General features: G+C 47.5%; 1 protein-coding gene across 1 annotated transcript in view; it reads right to left on the bottom strand.

The window, feature by feature from the left end:
* Nucleotides 1–25,116, bottom strand: part of LOC135508951 (pleckstrin homology domain-containing family A member 5-like) — a 295,193-nt gene that overhangs the window by 95,916 nt on the left and 174,161 nt on the right. The window contains exons 5-7 of the mRNA XM_064929191.1: nt 16,899–17,019; nt 16,668–16,776; nt 14,392–14,411 (exon numbers count right to left, since the gene is read on the bottom strand). Of these exons, the coding sequence (XP_064785263.1) occupies nt 14,392–14,411; nt 16,668–16,776; nt 16,899–17,019 (250 nt within the window). The remainder of the gene's footprint in view (nt 1–14,391; nt 14,412–16,667; nt 16,777–16,898; nt 17,020–25,116) is intronic.

Here is a 25,116-nt window from a genome sequence, read left to right as displayed (position 1 = left end):
AAAAACAGGCTGTGAATACTTCCTGAAAGGCAATGTAGTAGGTTTCCATGTCACCATATTCCCTTCATAGCGCCCTACTTTTGACCAGGGACCATAGAGCATTATGTAGGGAATAGGGTGCCATTTGGGACACACTCATACTGTACGTCAGGATGTGACCTGCTGCTGTTCAAAAAGGCGTTGGGTGTGTTTGATGTCGCGTTATCCACGCTACATCTTCAAACACCTCCATAACCCAAAGACATGTTTCCAAGGTTACCGTTTGTGGACTACAGCTCTGCATTTAATACCATCATCCCGGGAACTGCTACAACACAAATTCTCTCAGCTGAACGTGTCCAGCTGCATCTGTCAAGATGGATCACCGACTTCCAGACGAACAGGACGCAACACATGAAGCTGGGAAAAACATATTTCGGACTCTTTATGCTACACCAGGGATCATTATACTAGATTCATGCTCTCACCTCTAGTCACTCTACACCAGGGATCATTATACTAGATTCATGCTCTCACCTCGAGTCACTCTACACCAGGGATCATTATACTAGATTCATGCTCTCACCTCTAGTCACTCTACACCAGGGATCATTATACTAGATTCATGCTCTCACCTCTAGTCACTCTCCACCAGGGATCATTATACTAGATTCATGCTCTCACTAGTCATACACCAGGGATCATTATACTAGATTCATGCTCTCACCTCGAGTCACTCTACACCAGGGATCATCAACTAGATCCACTAGATTCATGACACCAGGGATCACCAACTAGACATGCTCACTCGAGTCACTCTACACCAGGGATCATTATACTAGATTCATGCTCTCACCTCTAGTCACTCTACACCAGGGATCATCAACTAGATTCATGCTCTCACATCGAGTCACTCTACACCAGGGATCATTATACTAGATTCATGCTCTCACCTCTAGTCACTCTACACCAGGGATCACCAACTAGATTCATGCTCTCACTAGACTCTACACCAGGGATCATTATCACCTCGAGTCACTCTACACCAGGGATCATTATACTAGATTCATGCTCTCATCTCTAGTCACTCTACACCAGGGATCATTATACTAGATTCACTAGACTCTACACCAGGGATCATCAACTAGATCCATGTTCTCATCTCTAGTCACTCTACACCAGGGATCACCAACTAGATTCATGCTCTCACCTCTAGTCACTCTACACCAGGGATCATTATACTAGATTCATGCTCTCACCTCTAGTCACTCTACACCAGGGATCATTATACTAGATTCATGCTCTCACCTCTAGTCACTCTACACCAGGGATCATCAACTAGATTCATGGAGATCAGGGATCATTATACTAGATTCATGCTCTCACCTCTAGTCACTCTACACCAGGGATCACCAACTAGATTCATGCGCTCACCTCTAGTCACTCTACACCAGGGATCATTATACTAGATTCATGCTCTCACCTCTAGTCTACACCAGGGATCATCAACTAGATCCATGCTCTCACCTCTAGTCACTCTACACCAGGGATCATTATACTAGATTCATGCTCTCACCTCGAGTCACTCTACACCAGGGATCACCAACTAGATTCATGCTCTCACCTCTAGTCACTCTACACCAGGGATCATCAACTAGATGCTCTCATGCTCTCACCTCTAGATTCATGTCACCTCTAGTCACTCTACACCAGGGATCATTATACTAGATAGTCATCCACCAGGGATCATTATACTAGATTCATGCTCTCACCTCTAGTCACTCTACACCAGGGATCATTATACTAGATTCATCTCATCACTCTCACCTCAACTAGATCCACTCTAGTCACCACCAGGGATCAACTAGATTCATGCTCTCACCTCTAGTCACTCTACACCAGGGATCATTATACTAGATCCATGTTCTCATCTCTAGTCACTCTACACCAGGGATCACCAACTAGATTCATGCTCTCATCTCTAGTCTCGACACCAGGGATCAACTAGATTCATGCTCTCACCTCTAGTCACTCGACACCAGGGATCATCAACTAGATTCATGCTCTCACCTCGAGTCACTCTACACCAGGGATCATTATACTAGATTCATGCTCTCACCTCTAGTCACTCTACACCAGGGATCATCAACTAGTCATGCTCTCACATCGAGTTCTACACCAGGGATTTATACTGATTCATGCTCTCACCTCTATACTCTACACCAGGGATCACCAACTAGATTCATGCTTATGTCATGGGAACACAGATGGAGTCACTCTACACCAGGGTCTAGATTCATGCCGACTGGTGGATCATTATACTGATTCATGCTCTCATCTCTAGTCACTCTCACCAGGGATCATTATACTAGATTCATGCTCTCACCTGGAACTCACACCAGGGACATCAACAAATGTTCTCATCTCAGTGGAGATTCATGGTTGTCACTTACACCAGGGATCATTATACTAGATTCATGCTCTCACCTCTAGTCACTCTACACCCTACTAGGCTCTCACCTCTAGTCATCAGGGATCATCAACTAGATTCAACATTCACCTACACCAGGGATCATTATACTAGATGCTCTCACCTCTAGTCACTCTACACCAGGGATCACCAACTGAATCATTACACCAGGGATCATTTCTAGATTCATGCTCTCACCTCTAGTCATGGACCATCAACTAGATCCATGCTCTCACCTCTAGTCACTCTACACAGGGATCATTATCTAGATTCATGCCTCACCTCGAGTCACTCTACACCAGGGATCACCAACTAGATTCATGCTCTCACCTCTAGTCACTCTACACCAGGGATCATCATTCATGCTCTCACCTCTAGTCACTCTGGGAGGACCTCTAGCATCTAGATTCAGCCTCTGACACCAGGGATCATCAACTAGATCCATGGGAGGGATCACCAACAGATTCATCAAAGCCTCTAGGGTAGGCTCTCACCTCTAGTCACTCTACACCAGGGATCATTATCATTCATGCCTCTAGTCACTCTACACCAGGGGATTCATGCTCTCACCTCTAGTCACTCTACACCAGGGATCATCAACTAGATTCCTCTCACCTCTAGTACACCAGGGATCAACTAGATTCATGCTCTCACCTCTAGTCAGGGATCATCAACTAGATTCATGCTCTCACCTGTAGGACACCAGGGATCATCAACTAGATTCATGCTCTCTAGTCACTCTACACCAGGGGAGTCATGACAGCAGGGATCACAGTCATGCTCTCACCTCTAGTCACTCTGGGATCAACTAGATTCATGCTCTCACCTCTAGTCACTCTACACCAGGGATCAACTAGATTCATGCTCTCACCTCTAGCGGAAAGAGAATCCCTAATGTTTTTTATACTGAGTATATCTCTCTATTATGCATGGGAACACAATGGAGAGGGACAAGGTGGCCTGGTGCATCAAAATAACCTGAAACTCAACACATACAAAACAGTGGAGAGAAAACGCCCACACTACCCCTCGGAATCGGAATCATTCAACTTCCTGGGAGTTAGCACGGCTGAATCATTCAACTTCCTGTCTCTAATGGGAGGACAGCATCACAGCCTCTAGTGGGAGGACAGCATCACAGCCTCTAGTGGGAGGACAGCATCACATCCTCTAGCCTCTAGTGGAGGACAGCATCACAGCCTCTAGTGGGAGGACAGTATCACAGCCTCTAGTGGGAGGACAGCATCACAGTCTCTAATGGGAGGCATCACAGACTCTAATGGGAGGACAGCATCACTCTAGTGGGAGACAGAATCACAGACTCTAGTGGGAGGACAGAATCACAGCCTCTACCGGGGGACAGCATCACAGCCTCTAGTGGGAGGACAGCATCACAGCCTCTAGTGGGAGGACAGCATCACAGGCTCTAATGGGAGGACAGCATCACAGCCTCTGTGGAGAACAGCATCACAGCATCAGCACAGCACCACAGCCTCTAGTGGGAGGACAGCATCACAGCCTCTACCCGGAACACAGCATCAGCGCCTCTAATGGGAGGACAGCCTCACAGACTCTAATGGGAGGACAACATCACAGCCTCTAGCGGGAGGACAGTATCAGCCTCTAGTGGATGACAGCATCACAGCCTCTAGTGGGAGGACAGTATCACAGAGTGGGAGGACAGCATCACAGTCTCTAATGGGAGGACACCATCACAGACTCTAGTGGGAGGAGAGCATCACAGACTCTAGTGGGAGGACAGAATCACAGCCTCTACCGGGAGACAGCATCACAGCCTCAAGTGGGAGGACAGCATCACAGCCTCTAGTGGGAGGACAGCATCACAGCCTCTAGTGGGAGGACAGCACCACAGCCTCTAGTGGGAGGACAGCATCACAGCCTCTAGTGAGAGGACAGCATCACAGCCTCTAGTGGGAGGACAGCATCACAGCCTCTAGCGGGAGGACAGCATCACAGCCTCTAGTGGGAGGACAGCATGACAGACTCTAGTGGGAGGACAGAATCACAGCCTCTTCCGGGAGACAGCATCACAGCCTCTAGCGGGAGGACAGCATCACAGCCTCTAGCGGGAGGACACCATCACAGCCTCTAGCGGGAGGACACCATCACAGCCTCTAGCCTCTAGCGGGAGGACACCATCACAGAGCGGGAGGACACCATCAGCCTCTAGCGGGAGGACACCATCACAGCCTCTAGCGGGAGGACAGCATCACAGCCTCTAGCGGGAGGACACCATCACAGCCTCTAGCGGGAGGACACCATCACAGGCTCTAGCGGGAGGACAGCATCACAGCCTCTAGCGGGAGGACAGCATCACAGGCTCTAGCGGGAGGACACCATCACAGCCTCTAGCGGGAGGACACCATCACAGACTCTAGCGGGAGACACCATCACAGGGCGGGAGGACACCATCACACTAGCGGGAGGACACCATCACAGCCTCTAGCGGGAGGACACCATCACAGCCTCTAGCGGGAGGACACCATCACAGCCTCTAGCGGGAGGACACCATCACAGCCTCTAGCGGGAGGACACCATCACAGACACCATCACCTCTAGGGGAGGACACCATCACAGAGGACACCATCACAGCCTCTAGCGGGAGGACACATCACATCGGGATGACACCATCACAGCCTCTAGCGGGAGGACACCATCACAGCCTCTCATCACAGCCTCTAGTGGGAGGACATCACATCTAGTGGGAGGACACCATCTAGTGGGAGGACACCATCACAGCCTCTAGTGGGAGGACACCATCACAGCCTCTAGTGGGAGGACACCATCACAGCCTCTAGTGGGAGGACACCATCACAGCCTCTAGTGGGAGGACACCATCACAGCCATCACAGCCTAGTGGGAGGACACCATCACAGCCTCTAGTGGGAGGACACCATCACAGCCTCTAGTGGGAGGACACCATCACAGCCTCTAGTGGGAGGACACCATCACAGCCTCTAGTGGGAGGACACCATCACAGCCTCTAGTGGGAGGACACCATCACAGCCTCTAGTGGGAGGACACCATCACAGCCTCTAGTGGGAGGACACCATCACAGCCTCTAGTGGGAGGACACCATCACAGCCTCTAGTGGGAGGACACCATCACAGCCTCTAGTGGGAGAACACCATCACAGCGGTCACCAAGAAGACACACCAGCTGATGAACTACTTACAGCAGCTGAAAAAACTCTAAATCTCCCAGTCAATCCTGATCCGGTTTTACGCATCATTCGTTGAGTCCATCTTCACCTCCTCCATCACCGTCTGGTCTCTGTCTGCGTGTGCCCGCTGCAAGTGCAGACAGCAACGCATTGACCGGTCTGCAGACAGGGTCAATCGGCTGTCACCTGCCCTTCATCGAGGTCCCGTCACGATTCCAGGGCAAGGAAGCGTGCAGGAAAGATCATCTCTTTCCCTGCTTCTCTGTCAGTGTCCCAGTCCAGATTGAGGTGTTTTCTGTTCACAAACACAATGATTTAAAATGGGGCTTCCTCCTTCTCTCATAGTGTCCAGCCAACAGGGAACAGCAGCACAACGTGTGCTACTGACTCTCCATTTGATCTGCTTTTGACTGAATCTCTCTCACGCTCTAACAAATGGTCAGATCCATTAAATATTGACACAGCTGTTCAGAGAGTTTGAGAGTGTCTTTCCTCCCAAAAAGACCACGCTGGCTGCAAATTAATGATCCGGGTTAAGTAGCTACAGAAGGTCCTTTTCACACAACTAAGCCGAGCCGAGCCAAACCAAGCTGTACTGAGTTGGCCTGGTGACGCATCCATCATAGTCACTGGAGCTGCGCTGCAAAGGACAATGTAGAAAGAAAATATCAGAGCCAGTACCATACGAATGGGGGCTGCACTGTCGTGTGAATCAAGCATCGGTCTGCTGTTGGCTCTAGAGTCCAGCTGCAACTGTGGCCCTGAAGCCCGTCCAGACAGATCGCTGCTCTCTTTGTGGACATACATCACTATGCTGAGCACTGAGATGACACGTCTGTGTTATTCCTGACGTCCGTCTGCCCTCCCTCCGCTTGCCATTTTAGTCCCAGTGAAAACTGCTGTGGCCAGACAGACATGGGGGGGGTGTTTACACGTCAGCATAGTGGAGGACCAGCATTGAGGTTATGAACTCTGTGCCCCCATCGAAGCGCTTGACTGACTTCTGCCACTATCGAGTGTGTGTCTGTGTGTGCACGCATGTGTTACAAAGCTATGCTATAAACACAGAGACATGGCTAAACGGCAGCGTCACAACACCAGGAAGCAATGTGAAGGTCACACCACAGGTGGCCGTAGACATGCCTGTTAATAGATTCAAGACACCATGAACAAAATGCCTCTACTGTACCACAAATTCACAGATTCCCAACATGGGAAAAACAAACCATAGCTCTGTGTTCTATCATATTCCATCCTTCAGGGAATCAAGGTCGTACAGACTGGGCCTAAAAATCATGTCTCTGTTTTTTCAAAACTTATGGGCCATTCACGATATACGTACTGCTCATTTTTTTTTTTTTTCCCCCTCTATATAAACTTTGTTGTACAATTAAAGGTAAAATACACTGCATATATTATAATACATTCAGGACGTATGAAGTTTTACCCAGGCTAAATATAAACCTTCCACAACCATCAGACCCACTAATTATTTTATTATTTTATCAAAATAGTTGAAACTGCTTTTACCAATATATATATATATATTTCACCTTTATTTAACCAAGTAGGCCAGTTGAGAACAAGTTCTCATTTATAACTGCGACCTGGCCAAGATAAAGCATAGCAGTTCGACACATACAACACACAGTTACACATGGAGTAAAACAAACATACAGTCAATAATACAGTAGAAAAAAAGAAAACAAAAAGTCTATATACAGTGAGAGCAGATGAGGTAGGATAAGGGAGTTAAGGCAATAAATAGGCCATGGTGGCAAAGTAATTACAATATGCAATTAAAACACTGGAATGGTAGATGTGCAGAAGATAAATGTGCAAGTAGAGATACTGGGGTGCAAAGGAGCAAGATAAATAAATAAATACAGTATGGGGATGAGGTTGGTAGATAGATGGGCTGTTTATAGATGGGCTATGTACAGGTGCAGTGATCTGTGAGCTGCTCTGACAGCTGGTGCTTAAAGCTAGTGAGGGAGATGGGAACCTCCAGCTTCAGAGATTTTTGCAGTTCGTTCCAGTCATTGGCAGCAGAGAACTGGATGTAGAGGCCAAAGGAGGAATTGGCTTTGGGGGTGACCAGTGAGATATACCTGCTGGAGCACGTGCTACGAGTGGGTGCTGCTATGGTGACCAGTGAGCTGAGATAAGGTGGGGCTTTACCTAGCAGAGACATGTAGATAACTTGTAGCCAGTGGGTTTGGCGACGAGTATGAAGCGAGGGCCAACCAACGAGAGCGTACAGGTCGCAATGGTGGGTAATGTATGGGGTTTTGGTGACAAAACGGATGGCACTGTGATAGACTGCATCCAATTTGTTGAGGAGAGTGTTGGAGACTATTTTATAGCTGACATCACCGAAGTCGAGGATCGGTAGGATAGTCAGTTTTACGAGGGTATGTTTGGCAGCATGTCTGAAGGATGCTTTGTTGCGAAATACGAAGCCGATTCTAGATTTAATTGTGTATTGGAGGTGTTTGATGTGAGTCTGGAAGGAGAGTTTACAGTCTAACCAGACACCTAGGTATTTGTAGTTGTCCACATGTCAGAACCGTTCAGAGTAGTCATGCTGGACGGGCGAGCAGGTGTGGGCAGTGATCGGTTGAATAGCATGCATTTAGTTTTACTTGCATTTAAGAGCAGTTGGAGGTCACGGAAGGAGAGTTGTATGGCATGAAAATTCCCTTTTTGTTACAAATTTAACCAGAACCCTGTATAATGCACTTTCACTAATGACCAACGTCTTGCAGCAGACATTATAGAACATGAACACAGGTCTTAAACAATCCGTGTCCAGCTGTTTGAACAGCATGCTAGTCTGTCCACTTTGTTCACATGTTGAAATCAAGTGGCCTACCTTTTTGCGAATTCCTTATATAATTGCGTTTATTGCTTATTGGACATTTATAAAACACATACAATCGAGGATAACAGTCTGTGGCTAAAATGCTGCTGGTGGTACGTGGTGCCACAATGCTGCACATAACAAACTGAGCATTCATTTTCCTGAATAAATGTTCATTGATACTCCTGTTTTAGTTGTGTCTGTTCTGCACACAGTTTGAGGAGTTCAGACATAAAACAGGTATCATTATTAAGGCGATCTTCTCCTCTATTACAGTATAATAATGTCTCCATGTGTTGTGTTTCGGGTGTCCATATGACCCATTCTATTGGACCAAACCACAAATGCAAATAGTGAGTCTAAATCGCCTGTCAGAAATGGAGAATTGACATTTTAACTTTGTTGGCATGAGTGGCAGGGGGAGTGGCTTGGTGTGTCTGTGGAAACAGAGAGGAAGAGACAAATTGAGAGGTTTCACTCACCAACATGTATTTCTATGGGGTTTATTTAGGACCTAAGCTTGTCACCTGCCTTCCCGCCTTTGGGACAACATCTCCCATTGTTTGGGTGGAGACATGAGACATGACATCTTGTCATTATATACACATCTCTGGTGTAAATGGGAAGGTGCACACAGCACAGAAGGAGCGAAGGAAATGAGACCAAAGTGACAACAAGAGGACATAAAAACGATCATGAATATATATATATATAAAATACATTTGTTATACTTGCAATACAGGCATTTGGAATATCACGCAAAAACATACAAAAACATATCTGTTTGGTGTTCAGGTTTGACGGACATCACTCACCTCTGTATATAAAATACAGTTATACACAATACAGGCATTTGGAATACAGCAAAAACATACAAAAACATATCTGTTTGGTGTTCTTCCATAGACATCATCCCTCTGTAGTAGTACAGACCATGAAACAACACCTCTTCTTCCAAAAACAGACAGTCAGTCACAAACTATGTCTTTATGAGGACATAACCCCCCCCCAAAAAAAAAAAACAACCAAATATTTAGGACCCCCAAAATATTTCGCAATTTTGTTGTAACCCTGAACTAGCTCTTCTTTCAACAAGTAGTCAAAAGCTTGATGAAATAGTTTAATATAAGGAATGGCTGTGGATGCCCATGGAGAGGTTTGAGAAACTACCACATTTTTCTGATGCAGGTTAGCAACCAATATAAAAAGACAAACGTCTTCAATGTTGAGATTTTCTGATTTTTTTCTCGTTCTAAAGACTAGAAACTAGGATCACCAGACAGTCATCTGCTGTTCAGAGGGTACGTATGATATAGTTCATGGTACAAGATAAAGAAGACAAATATTAACTGTTGTACACTCCAGATGTGATTACAAGGAAAACATCCTGCCCTTAAGACAGGGAGCATTGTATTGTATCGCTCTGTATTGTTCACAGACACACACAGACCAGTGGGGCTGCTGAGAGGACGACAGATCATTATAATGGCTGGAACGGAGCAACATGGCAACCATGTGTCTGATGTATTTGATACCATTCCACATATTCTGCTCCAGCCATTACCACGAGCCTGTCATACCCAATGAAGATGCCACCAACCTCGGGTGATACACAAACACAGTTATGAACAATAAATTGTGACTGAGTGGGTGTGGGAGGGGAGAGGATGGGGGGGGGAGAAAGGATGTGAGGGGCGTGAGGGAGGGAGGGGAGGGGTGAGAGAGGGAGAGAAGGGAGAGGGGGGATGGGTGAAGGATGGGAGAAGGGGTGAGGGAGGGAGGGGAGGGGTGAGGGAAGGGTGAGGGGGAAGGAAGGGGGAGAGGAAGAGGGAGGTGAAGGACGGGAATGGGTTGAGGGAGAGGAAGGGGAACGGGTTGAGGGAGGGGAACGGGTTGAGGGAGAGGGAGGGGAACGGGTGAGGGTGAGGGAGGGGAACGGTGTGAGGGAGAGGAAGGGGAACGGGTTGAGGGAGGGGAACGGGTTGAGGGGAGGGAACGGTGTGAGGGAGAGGAAGGGGAACGGGTTGAGGGAGGGGGGTTGAGGGAGGGGAATGGGTTGAGGGAGAGGAAGGGGAACGGGTTGAGGGAGAGGAAGGGGAACGGGGTTGAGGGAGGGGGAGGGGAATGGGTTGAGGGAGAGGAAGGGGAACGGGTTGAGGGAGAGAAATGGGTTGACGGGGAGGGAGAGGAATGGGTTGAGGGAGAGGAAACGGGTTGGGAAGGAATGGGTTGAGGGAGGGGAGGGGAACGGGGTGAGGGAGGGGAACGGGTTGAGGAGAGGGAAGGGGAACGGGTTGAGGGAGAGGGAGGGGGGAATGGGTTGAGGGGAGGAGAAGGGAGAGAAGGGGGAACGGGGTTGAGGGAGGGGAAGGGGAACGGGGGGAGGGAAGGAGGAGGTAAGGGAGGGAAACGGGGTGAGGGAGAGGATGAGGGAGGGGAACGGGAGGAGGGAGAGGAAGAGGGAGGTGAGGGAGTAGAATGGGATGAGGGAAGGGAAAAGGGAGGTGAGGGAGGGAGGGGAGGAAGGGGGAACGGGGTGAGGGAGAGGGGGTTGAGGGAGAGGAAGGGGGGGAGGGACGGGTTGAGGGAGGGTGAGGGAGGGGAGGGAAGGGGGGAGGTAAGGGAGGTGAACGGGTTGAGGGAGGGGAAGGGGAACGGGTTGAGGGAGAGGAAGGGGAACGGGTTGAAGGAGAGGGAGGGGAACGGGTTGAGGGAGAGGGAGGGGAACGGGATGAGGGAAGAGAAGAGGGAGGTGAGGAAGGGGTACGGGGTGAGGGAAGGGGGAGGTAAGGGAGAGGAACGGGGTGAGGAGAGGAAGAGGAAGTGGGAGGGGAACAGGGTGAGGGAGAGGAAAAGAGAGGGAACTGGCTGAGGGAGGGGAACGGGTGAGGGAGAGGAAGAGGGAGGTGAGGGAGGGGAACAGGGTGAGGGAGAGGAAGAGGGAGGTGAGGGAGGGGAACAGGGTGAGGGAGAGGAAGGTGAGGGAGGGGAACAGGGTGAGGGAGAGGAAGAGGGAGGGAACTAGCTGAGGGAGGGGAATGGGGTGATGGAGAGGAAGAGGGAGGTGAGGGAGGGGAACAGGGTGAGGGAGAGGAAGAGGGAGGTGAGCGAGGGGAACAGGGTGAGGGAGAGGGAGGTGAGGGAGGGGAACAGGGTGAGGGAGAGGGAGGTGAGGGAGGGGAACGGGCTGCAGCTACTCTTCCTGGGGTCCACAAAACACACACAACATGACAAGCAACTAAACACTGATTTAAAATGCAACTTCATACAAACAATACAAAAATAAAAAATAGTACAAACAATACAACAACAAATAATGTGTCAGTGTGTCTGTGTGTCAGTGTTAGTGTGTCTGTGTGTCAGTGTGTCTGTGTGGTCAGTGTTAGTGTGTCTGTGTGTCAGTGTTAGTGTGTCTGTGTGTCAGTGTTAGTGTGTCAGTGTGTCTGTGTGTCTGTGTGTCAGTGTTAGTGTGTCTGTGTGTCAGTGTGTCTGTGTGTCTGTGTGTCAGTGTGTCTGTGTGTCAGTGTGTCTGTGTGTCAGTGTGTCTGTGTGTCAGTGTTAGTGTGTCAGTGTTAGTGTGTCTGTGTTCAGTGTGTTAGTGTGTCTGTGTGTCAGTGTTAGTGTGTGTCTGTGTGTCTGTGTTAGTGTGTCTGTGTGCATGTCACCTCACAGTCCCTCCTTTCCATGAAATGTTTAAATGATTTATTTTTGGTAATTTTCCTCTTCGCTTGAGTTATTGGAGATTTGAAAGGGAGTTCCACGTGATCGTGGCTATGCATAATACTGTGCGCTTCTGTGAATTTGTTTTGGACTTGGGGACTGTGAAGAGACCCCTGGTGACATGTCTTGTGGTGTATGTCTGAAGAGACCCCTGGTGACATGTCTTGTGGTGTATGTCTGAAGAGACCCCTGGTGGCATGTCTTGTGGTGTATGTCTGAAGAGACCCCTGGTGACATGTCTTGTGGTGTATGTCTGAAGAGACCCCTGGTGGCATGTCTTGTGGTGTATGTCTGAAGAGGCCCCTGGTGGCATGTCTATGTATGGTTGTCTGAGCTGAATGTTATTTGATTGTGTAGACAATCTGGAAATTGCATTACAGTAACACTTCTCTTAAAACCTAGGAGTGAAGGAGAGGACAATGACTGCCTCGGTTCTGTTCTCTCTATTGGACAACTGACTGATATTCTCCTTCTTTAAACTAGGATTCCAGAACTAGAATCTCGGACTACATTCTAGAACCAGCACGGACCCAGAATGATTTTAACCACACTCATGACAGTTCTTAAAGCCATTTAGTTTAAGAGGAAAGTCCTCAGCCACAAAAAAAGTTTCTCTCTCTCTCTACACTTGCCTCTGGGGTGTGGTTGGTTGGGTCTGGTGACATTACACTACAAAACATATCACCCATATGCTCCCAGTACATTTGAATGTATACAGTCCTGGCGGTATATCTATTTGAACATGACAGTATTGAGGTATATTTGTTCCGGGAAAACAATCAGCCCAGCTCCCCTGCGATTCCATTCCTTCCCAGAAATGTCTTGCTTTGAATATGTTGACGGATGAGGTACCATTCTATTCTATTCTCTGTCATGTTTGTCAGACAGATCACACACTGCTAGTAAGACAGCATGGGCTGGGGCATCCCGAATGACACACTATTCCCTATATGGTGCACTACTTTTGGTACTGAGTCAATGTGCGGGTTAGTCGAGGTAATTGAGTTAATATGTACAGTGCCTTTGGGAAGTATTCAGGCCCCTTGACTTTTTCTCCATTTTGTTAGGTGACAGTCTTGTTTTAAAATGTATTCAATTGTTTGTTTTTCCCCCTCATCAATCTGCACACAATACCAATGAAGAAGCAAAAACTGGATATCAGACATTTTTGCTAATTTATATATAAATAAAAAAGAGAAAACAGAAATATCACATTTCCTCAGTACTTTGCTGAAGCACCTTTGGCAGCGATTACAGCCTTGAGTCTTGGGTATGACGCTACAAGCTTGGCAGATTTAAGGAGTTTCTCCCATTTCTTCTCTGCAGATCCTCTCAAGCTCTGTCAGGTTGGATGGGGAGCGTTGCTACACTACTGCTACACTATTTTCAGGTCTCACTAGAGATGTTCGATCAGGTTGGATTTTGATTTGATTTTGGGTTCAAGCCACTCCTGCATTCTCTTGGCTGTGTGCCCAGGGTCGCTGCCCTGTTGGAAGGTGAACCTCCGCCCCCAGTCTGAGGTTCTGAGCACACTGGAGCACGTTTTCATCAAGGATCTCTCTGTACTTTGCTCCGTTCAACATTGCCTAGATCCTGTCTCTCAGTCCCTGCAGCTGAAAAACATTCCCACAGCATGAGTTTGATGTTCTTCTGTTTTATTTAACCTTTATTTAACTCGGCAAGTCAGTTAAGGGGAAATTCTTATTTACAATGACGGCCTACCAAAAGGCAAAAGGCCTCCTGCGGGGACAGGGGTCTGGGAATATATATATATATTTATTTTTTAAATACAATATAAATATAGGACAAAACACACATCACAACAAGAGAGACAACACAACACTACATAAAGAGATACCAAAGACAACAACATAGCAAGGCAGCAACACATGACAACACAGCATGGTAGCAACACAACATGACAACAACATTGTAGCAACACAACATGGTAGCAGCAGAAAACATGGTACAAACATTATTGGGTACAGACAACAGCACAAAGGGCAAGAAGGTAGAGACAACAATATATCACACAAAGCAGCCACAAGTAAGTGTCAGTAAGAGTGTCCATGATTGAGTCTTTGAATGAAGAGATTGAGATAAAACAGTCTAGTTTGAGTGTTTGTTGCAGCTCGTTCCAGTCTCTAGCTGCAGCGAACTGAAAAGAGGAGCGACCCAGAGATGCATGTGGGGACCTTTAACAGAATGTGACTGGCAGAACGGGTGTTGTATGTGGAGGATGAGGGCTGCAGTAGATATCTCAGATAGTGGTGAGTGAGGCCTAAGAGGGTTTTATAAATAAGCATCAACCAGTGAGTCTTGCGACGGGTATACAGAGATGACCAGTTTACAGAGCAGTATAGAGTGCAGTGATGTGTCCTATAAGGAGCATTGGTGGTAAATCCGATGGCCAAATGTTAAAGAACATCTAGCCGCTCGAGCGCACCCTTACCTGCCGATCTATAATTTATGTCTCCGTAATCTAGCATGGGTAAGATGGTCATCTGAATCAGGGTTAGTTTGGCAGCTGGGGTGAAAGAGGAGCGATTACGATAGAGGAAACCAAGTCTAGATTAAACTTTAGCCTGCGGCTTTGATATGTGCTGAGAGAAGGACAGTGTACTGTCTAGCCATACTCGGAAGTACTTGCATGAGGGGACTACCTCAAACTCTAAACCCTCAGAGGTAGTAATAACACCTGTGGGAGGAGGGGTATTCTTCTTACCAAACCATATGACCTTCGTTTTGGAGGTATTCAGAACAAGGTTAAGGGTAGAGAAAGCTTGTAGGACACTAAGAAAGCTCTGTTGTAGAGCATTTAACACAAAATCCGAGGAGAGGCTAGCTGTGTATAAGACTGTATCATCTGCATATAAATGGATGAGAGGGCTTCCAACTGCCTGAGCTATGTTACTGATGTAAATTGAGAAGAGCGTGGGGCCTAGGATCGAGCCTTGGGGTACTCCCTTGGTGACAGGTAATGGCAGAGAAAGCAGATTTTCTGACTGTATACACTGCACTCTTTGAGAGAGGTAGTTAGCAAACCAGGCCAAAGACCCCTCAGAGACACCAATACTCCTTAGCCGGCCCACAAGAATGGAATGGTCTACTGTATCAAAAGCTTTGGCCAATTCAATAAAAATAGCAGCACAACATGACTTAGAATCAAGGGCAATGATGACATCATTGAGGACCTTTAAGGTTGCAGTGACACATCCATAACCTGAGAGGACACCAGATTGCATACCAGAGAGAATACTATTGACAGAAAGTTGATTATTGACACTTTTGATAAACAGGGCAAAATAGAACAGTTAGGATCAGCTTAATAACCCCCTTTAAATAAAAGACGAACTGTGGCTGCCTTCCAAGCAATGGGAATGCTGCCACCACCATGCTTCACCGTAGGGATGGTGCCAGGTTTCCTCCAGAAGTGACGCTTGGCATTCAGGCCAAAGAGTTCAATCTTGGTTTCATCAGACCAGAGAATCTTGATTCTCATGGTCTGAGAGTTTAGGTGCCTTTTGGAAAACTTCAAGTGGGCTGTCATGTGCCTTTTTCTGAGGGTGGCTTCTGTCTGGTCACTCTACCATAAAGGCCTGATTGGTGGAGTGCTGCAGGTTGTCCTTCTGGAAGGTTCTCCCATCTCCACAGAGGAACTCTAGAGCTCTGTCAGAGTCACCTCCCCGACCAAGGCCCTTCTCCCCCGATTGCTCAGAATGGTTGGGCGGCCAGCTCAAGGAAGAGTCTTAGTGGTTCCAAACTAGTTCCATTTAAGAATGATGGAGGTCACTGTGTTCTTGGAGACCTTCGATGAGGCAGACATTTTTTGGTACCCTTCCCAGATCTGTTCCTTTACACAATCCTGTCTCGAAGCTCAAAGGACAATTCCTTCGACCTCTTGGCTTAGTTTTTGCTCTGACATGCACTGTCAACTGTGGGACCTTATATTGACAGGTGTGTGCCTTTCCAAATCATGTCCAATCAATTAAATTGACCACAGGCGGACTCCAATCATGTTGTAGAAACATCTCAAGGATGATCAATGGAATCAGGATGCACCTGAGCTCAATTTCGAATCTCAGAGCAAAGGGTCTGAATAGTTATGTACATTTTTTTTTATATACATTTGCAAACATTTATTTATGGGATAAGGCTGTAATGTAACAAAATGTGGAACAATCAATGGGTCTGAATTATTTCAGAAGGTACTGTACTGTAGGTAGGGGTAAAGTGACTATGCATAGGTGATAAACAGTGAATAGCAGCAGCATAACAAATGGGGGTCAATGCAAATAGTCCAGATGGCCATTTAATTAACTGTTCAGCAGCAGCCGTATGGCTTGGGGGTAGTAGCTGTTCGGGAGCTTTTTTCATATCTCTTGTCTCCCTTACTCATAAACTGATCGACCGTAGTGACTCTACCGTTATATAAAGCCCTCCACATACACTCACCTGTTTGTAAAGCCAGTTACTCTTAACGACCAGGGCATTGGGGTTTCTCCGTATCGAGTTGGATCTCTTCCCAAAGTTGTGAATTTTTTTGGAGGATCTTGACGGCTGAAAATGAGTAAGAGGGCATATGACGATACACTCACATTGCTGTTCAACTACTTAACATCATTCAGTTTGTCCCTTCGTGTGTGTGTGTGTGTGTGTGTGTGTGTTTGTGTGTGACTCACTCTGGCTGCGGGGCTACTTTGGTGTGTAGCATAGTCCGAGCTGCCTGTGTAGTTGGAGGCCTCGCTACTCATTGTGCTCAGAGGACGCTCCTTCTCATTCGCTGGCGCTTTGGGGGCAGACCTAGACACCAGGAAATAAAAAAGTGGTCGAAAATGAGCAAACAAATGGGCTCAAATGATTCCTTATTCTACATGTTAGAGAGGCATGTTTATTCTACGTAACATACTTCAATCTAAGCAAAACCAGTTACTGTCTTTCCTGGGAACTTTCTGGAAGCCTCTCAGAGTCACTCATTCCTGGCCTACATCCCTGCTGAATAAAACTGCTGGACCTCAATTTGTCAGCCCATTTATAGTTGTTAGAGACAGACAGACAGACAGACAGACAGACAGACAGACAGACAGACAGACAGACAGACAGACAGACAGACAAGGTCACGTACAGACAGACAGGGAGGGAGACAGACAGGGAGACAGACAGACAAGGTCACGTACGTACAGACAGACAGACAGACAGACAGACAGACAGACAGACAGACAGACAAGGTCATGTACAGACAGACAGTGAGATGCAGTGTTCAGTGACTTGGACAGGGTGATTGTCTTGTGATTCACAGGGGTCATGTTGAGATCTCATTGTAGCTGAGATTCTACTGTAGACAGACTGCCTGGGTGGTCTCGGTGAGATTCTACTGTAGACAGACTGCCTGCCGGCCTGGGTGGTCTCGGTGAGATTCTACTGTAGACAGACTGCCTGGGTGGTCTAGATGAGATTCTACTGTAGACAGACTGCCGCTGGGTGGTCGTGACTGTAAACCTGCCTGGGTGGTCTAGATTCTACTGAGATTCTGGTCTCGGTGGACAGACAGACTGACTGCCGGCCTGGGTGGTCTCGGTGAGATTCTACTGTAGACAGACTGCCTGGGTGGTCTAGATGAGATTCTACTGTGGACAGACTGCCTGCCGGCCTGGGTGGTCTCGGTGAGATTCTACTGTAGACAGACTGCCTGGGTGGTCTAGATGAGATTCTACTGTGGACAGACTGCCTGGGTGGTCTAGATGAGATTCTACTGTGGACAGACTGACTGCCGGCCTGGGTGGTCTAGATGAGATTCTACTGTGGACAGACTGACTGCCGGCCTGGGTGGTCTAGATGAGATTCTACTGTGGACAGACTGCCTGGGCGGTCTAGGTGAGATTCTACTGTGGACAGACTGCCTGGGTGGTCTAGATGAGATTCTACTGTGGACAGACTGCCTGGGCGGTCTAGGTGAGATTCTACTGTAAACAGACTGCCTGGGCGGTCTAGGTGAGATTCTACTGTGGACAGACTGCCTGGGCGGTCTAGGTGAGATTCTACTGTAAACAGACTGCCTGGGCGGTCTAGGTGAGATCTACTGTAAACAGACTGCCTGGGCGGTCTAGGTGAGATTCTACTGTGGACAGACTGCCTGGGCGGTCTAGGTGAGATTCTACTGTAAACAGACTGCCTGGGCGGTCTAGGTGAGATTCTACTGTAAACAGACTGCCTGGGCGGTCTAGGTGAGATTCTACTGTAAACAGACTGCCTGGGCGGTCTAGGTGAGATTCTACTGTAAACAGACTGCCTGGGCGGTCTAGGTGAGATTCTACTGTAAACAGACTGCCTGGGCGGTCTAGGTGAGATTCTACTGTGGACAGACTGCCTGGGCGGTCTAGATGAGATTCTACTGTGGACAGACTGCCTGGGCGGTCTAGATGAGATTCTACTGTGGACAGACTGCCTGGGCGGTCTAGGTGAGATTCTACTGTAAACAGACTGCCTGGGCGGTCTAGGTGAGATTCTACTGTAAACAGACTGCCTGGGCGGTCTAGATGAGATTCTACTGTGGACAGACTGCCTGGGCGGTCTAGGTGAGATTCTACTGTAAACAGACTGCCTGGGCGGTCTAGATGAGATTCTACTGTAAACAGACTGCCTGGGCGGTCTAGATGAGATTCTACTGTGGACAGACTGCCTGGGCGGTCTAGGTGAGATTCTACTGTAAACAGACTGCCTGGGCGGTCTAGGTGAGATTCTACTGTAAACAGACTGCCTGGGCGGTCTAGATGAGATTCTACTGTGGACAGACTGCCTGGGCGGTCTAGGTGAGATTCTACTGTAAACAGACTGCCTGGGCGGTCTAGGTATACTGTAGTCGTCCTAAACTCTGATAAGGGAGGTCCCTTTGACTAATAAAATCAAAGTGGGTCTTGCTGAAAGGAAGTTGAAAGAAAAAGGGATCAATGCCCATTTCGACATATAGATGGGATAGATGGGACGCCGTGCAGGGGTTTGGTCCCCTGGGTATCATTGTCAAAATCAAACTAAATTGTATTAGTCTCGTACACTGTTTTTTATGTATGTATTTTATTTTATTTCACCTTTATTTCACCAGGTAGGCAAGTTGAGAACAAGTTCTCATTTACAATTGCGACCTGGCCAAGATAAAGCAAAGCAGTTCGACACATACAGTACAACAACACAGAGTTACACATGGAGTAAAACAAACATACAGTCAATAATACAGTAGAAACAAGTCTATATACAATGTGAGCAAATGAGGTGAGATAAGGGAGGTAAAGGCAAAAAAAAAAACATACACTGTTTACTGCAGGTATAAAAAGGTATAGTCAAATGCTTGTGTGCTCGCTCCCTCAACATTAAGAATACACTAATCAATATCCATAATAATGAGTCAAATTAATAATAACAAGTAACAGAACAGGTAATATGCATAGTAACAGCCTGGTACGTCCACAATAGGATATATAGAATAGATAATGAACAATAGGATATGCAGTATAGATAATGACCAATAGGATATCCAATATAGATAATGACCAATACGATATCCAGTATAGAAAATGACCAATAGGATATCCAATATAGATAATGACCAATAGGATATCCAATATAGATAATGACCAATACGATATCCAGTACAGATAATGACCAATAGGATATCCAATATAGATAATGACCAATATGATATCCAATATAGATAATGACCAATACGATATCCAGTACAGATAATGACCAATATGATATCCAATATAGATAATGACCAATAGGATATCCAATATAGATAATGACCAATATGGTATCCAGTATAGATCATGACCAATAGGATATCCAATATAGATAATGACCAATAGGATATCCAATATATATAATGACCAATACGATATCCAGTACAGATAATGACCAATAGGATATCCAATATAGATAATGACCAATAGGATATCCAGTATAGATAATGAACATAGAGATGTTCTGTCCTAGCCTAAATTCTGTAGCTATGGTACAATGTTGTGGTCTACAGGGAATGACACTATGAAAAGACACTAGAGCTAAAATACAGCAGAGGAAGACTGTCATCTCTTGGATATATTGGGTTTCAGTTTCAGGTCAGTGAACAAGGTCAGAAACTCTGGTTCCAACAGCACTGCATGGCCGTCAACAGTACGACACCGCAACAGTCCAAAAAAAAACAAAGAAAGATAGATAGATAGGTAGGTAGGTAGGTAGGTAGGTAGGTAGGTAGGTAGGTAGGTAGGTACGATGTACACCAACATACAATACCGGAAGGTTCATACTGTAGATGCCTAGCTGGCTCCAGATCTATTTGTGTTCCTACTGTATTGTCGTTGTCATGCCAAACATGACTGTATGATTTAGCAAGACGGCACATATAGATCTAGTGGGGACTCTATAACATATCTCATCAGCAGGCAACAGAGACGTGATTGATGGTCATTCTAGTGCAGAACAGAGGACACTAACAGGGAACAGGGACATGATTACTGGTCATTCTAGTGCAGAACAGAGGACACTGACAGGGAACAGGGACATGATTACTGGTCATTCTAGTGAACAGAGGACACACAGGGAACAGGGACACTGGTCATTCTAGTGGAACAGAGGACACACAGGGAACAGGGACATGATTACTGGTCATTCTAGTGCAGAACAGAGACACTGGACAGGGAACAGGGACATGATTACTGGTCATTCTACTGTGCAGAACAGAGGACACTGACAGGGAACAGGGACATGATTACTGGATTCTAGTGCAGAACAGGGACATGATTACTGGTCATTCTAGTGCAGAACAGAGGACACTGACAGGGAACAGGGACATGATTACTGGTCATTCTAGTGCAGAACAGAGGACACTGACAGGGAACAGGGACATGATTACTGGTCATTCTAGTGCAGAACAGAGGACACTGACAGGGAACAGGGACATGATTACTGGTCATTCTAGTGCAGAACAGAGGACACAGGGAACAGGGACATGATTACTGGTCATTCTAGTGCAGAACAGAGGACACTAACAGGGAACAGGGACATGATTACTGGTCATTCTAGTGAACAGAACAGAACAGGACACTGACAGGGAACAGAGACATGATTACTGGTCATTCTAGTGCAGAACAGAGAACAGAGGACACTGACAGGGAACAGGGACATGATTACTGGTCATTCTAGTGCAGAACAGAGGACACTAACAGGGAACAGGGACATGATTACTGGTCATTCTAGTGCAGAACAGAGGACACTAACAGGGAACAGGGACATGATTACTGGTCATTCTAGTGCAGAACAGAGGACACTAACAGGGAACAGGGACATGATTACTGGTCATTCTAGTGCAGAACAGAGGACACTAACAGGGAACAGGGACATGATTACTGGTCATTCTAGTGCAGAACAGAGGACACTGACAGGGAACAGAGACATGATTACTGGTCATTCTAGTGCAGAACAGAGGACACTGGGAACAGGGACATGATTACTGGTCATTCTAGTGCAGAACAGAGGACACTGACAGGGAACAGAGACATGATTACTGGTCATTCTAGTGCAGAACAGAGGACACTGACAGGGAACAGGGACATGATTACTGGTCATTCTAGTGCAGAACAGAGGACACTGACAGGGAAGGCAGGTCTGATGCAGCATACTAACCCACACATGGAACGACAGGGAAGAGGGAAGGAAAACAAGACAGAATAAAAAGAGCACTTTTTAAGACGGTCTGCCGTTACCTTTCTTTAGAAGGAAACCTGAGAGGTTGGATAGAAACGAAAGATGTGTCAAATGCATTCGCTGCAACAGCTTAAGATTGTCCTAGATAGTCCTAGATAGTCCTAGATAGCTGTTGTAGGAGGAAAGGGAGGAGTATGGATCCCATTAGAACTCAAAAGATATGTGTTCGTTGCCATTAAAACGGTGAGATACCTCCAAGTCTCCTGTATGGAGGAGAAGACGATACATTCCTGTAGACACTGAGCAGCAGAGCAGAAACTGACGCTCTCTCAAGCTGACACACTTCCCTTCTTCCATCGCTCTCTCCTCTTTATCCAGTCGCTCCCTTCCGTCTCTCTTATTCACTCCACTTTTTTTTTCATCACCCAGTCGCCCCCAGTGACAAGGCTAATGCTTTGTCTCAAACGGCACATAATTCCCTACATAGTGCACTACTTTAGACCAGACCCTATAGAACCCTATTCCCTATATAGTGCACTACTTTAGACCAGAGCCCTATAGAACCCTATTCCCTATATAGTGCACTACTTTAGACCAGGGCCCTATAGAACCCTCTTCCCTATATAGTGCACTACTTTAGACCAGGGCCCTATAGAACCCTCTTCCCTATATAGTGCACTACTTTAGACCAGACCCTATAGAACCCTATTCCCTATATAGTGCACTACTTTAGACCAGGGCCCTATAGAACCCTATTCCCTATATAGTGCACTACTTTAGACCAGGGCCCTATAGAACCCTCTTCCCTATATAGTGCACTACTTTAGACCAGACCCTATAGAACCCTATTCCCTATATAGTGCACTACTTTAGACCAGGGCCCTATAGAACCCTATTCCCTATATATAGTGCACTACTTTAGACCAGGGCCCTATAGAACCCTATTCCCTATATAGTGCACTACTTTAGACCAGGGCCCTATAGAACCCTATTCCCTATATAGTGCACTACTCTAGACCAGAGCCCTATAGGAAATATCCTATGAGTATATAAGGAACATGGTGCCTTTTGGGGCTCAACCCTAGGCTAAATCCTGGCTGAAAAGTAATCAATGGTGTGTGTGTGTGTGTGTGTGTGTGTGTGTGTGTGTGTGTGTGTGTGTGTGTGTGTGTGTGTGTGTGTGTGTGTGTGTGTGAGACGGAGTGTGCTGGGGGATGGAGAAATGGCCCTGTCTATTAAAAGTGATGAATCAACATGGCTCCATTTGATGCTCTATTTAGCCAGTAGCCCATTTCTGTCCATGTGTGTGTGTGTGTGTGTGTGTGTGTGTGTGTGTGTGTGTGTGTGTGTGTGTGTGTGTGTGTGTGTGTGTGTGTGTAGTGTGTGTATGTATGTGGGAGGGATGGGGGCTTTGTTGCTAATTAACCCGGGCCCTGATAATCACTCTACTGGATCTGAAATTAAAACGCTGTGAACGAACGCGTCAAATTGCCTGCTGCTGCCGTCGCATGAGGGCTGACGCTATGGCTGGCCGCAGGCAGAAATGAACACCAGAGGAACCACACACACACAAAAACACCCACACACAGAAATATGTGGTGATGGCATATTTCAGCTCACATTGCAGAGTGAAAAACAGTGAGCACAAGTTGAAAATACTTCCAAGGAAATGGAGAGACCATTAAAACTGGAGTCTTTAAAAAAATATATGTATTAGTGGTCACAAATGGGGTCCTTGATGAATTCTATAGTGATGGCTGTTAGTCAGGCTGGTGGGGAACAGGGCTGGGTTGTTGATGATGTGGAGGGACCATGTCAGGCTGGTGGGGAACAGGGCTGGGTTGTTGATGATGTGGTAGCACCGTGTTAGGCTGGTGGGGAACAGGGCTGGGTTGTTGATGATGTGGTAGCACCATGTCAGGCTGGTGGGGAACAGGGCTGGGTTGTTGATGATGTGGTAGCACCATGTCAGGCTGGTGGGGAACAGGGCTGGGTTGTTGATGATGTGGTAGCACCGTGTTAGGCTGGTGGGGAACAGGGCTGGGTTGTTGATGATGTGGTAGCACCGTGTTAGGCTGGTGGGGAACAGGGCTGGGTTGTTGATGATGTGGTAGCACCATGTCAGGCTGGTGGGGAACAGGGCTGGGTTGTTGATGATGTGGTAGCACCGTGTCAGGCTGGTGGGGAACAGGGCTGGGTTGTTGATGATGTGGTAGCTCCATGTCAGGCTGGTGGGGAACAGGGCTGGGTTGTTGATGATGTGGTAGCACCGTGTTAGGCTGGTGGGGAACAGGGCTGGGTTGTTGATGATGTGGTAGCACCGTGTCAGGCTGGTGGGGAACAGGGCTGGGTTGTTGATGATGTGGTAGCACCGACCCCGCCCACATACCCTGCGAGACATAAGAGGATTAGCCAGCTGTGGCTAACACTGGGCTCTGTGAGCCAAACACCCTGCGAAATAACTAGACCACTTCCCCCACACACCACCCACACACCATGCGAGACCACCCCCACACACCATGGGAGACCCCGCCCACACACCCTACGAGACCACGCCCACACACCCTGCGAGACCACACCCACACACCCAGCGAGACCACGCCCACACACCTTGTGAGACCACGCCCACACACCATGGGAGACCACACCCACAAACCATACGAGACCACGCCCACACACCCTGCGAGACCACCGCCACACACCATGGGAGACCACCCCCACACACCATGGGAGACCACCCCCACACACCATGGGAGACCCCGCCCACACACCCTACGAGACCACACACACCCTGAGACCACACCCACACACCGAGACCACACCCACACACCCTGCAAGACCACGGACACACACCATGCGAGACCACGCCCCACACACACATCCTGCCAGACCATGCCCACACACCCTGCGAGACCACGCCCACACACCCTGGGAGACCACGCCCACACACCCTGGGAGACCACTAATTTCATCCATTCACATCCTGCCAGACCTGCCCACACACCCTGTGAGACCACGTCTGGGAGACCACGACATTCTGACAACTCCTCTAGGTCTGGCAACTTCTCTAGTTCTGACAAATCCTCTAGGTCTGGCAACTCCTCTAGGTCTGACAACTCCTCTAGGTCTGTCAACTCCTCTAGTTCTGGCAACTCCTCTAGGTCTGGCAACTCCTCTAGGTCTGACAACTCCTCTAGGTCTGGC

The sequence above is a fragment of the Oncorhynchus masou genome, chromosome 22 (assembly GCF_036934945.1).
Source record: "Oncorhynchus masou masou isolate Uvic2021 chromosome 22, UVic_Omas_1.1, whole genome shotgun sequence".
Taxonomy (NCBI): domain Eukaryota; kingdom Metazoa; phylum Chordata; class Actinopteri; order Salmoniformes; family Salmonidae; genus Oncorhynchus; species Oncorhynchus masou.
The sequence above is the reverse complement of the archived record's forward strand: the minus strand, read 5'-3'. Positions and strand labels throughout refer to the sequence as shown.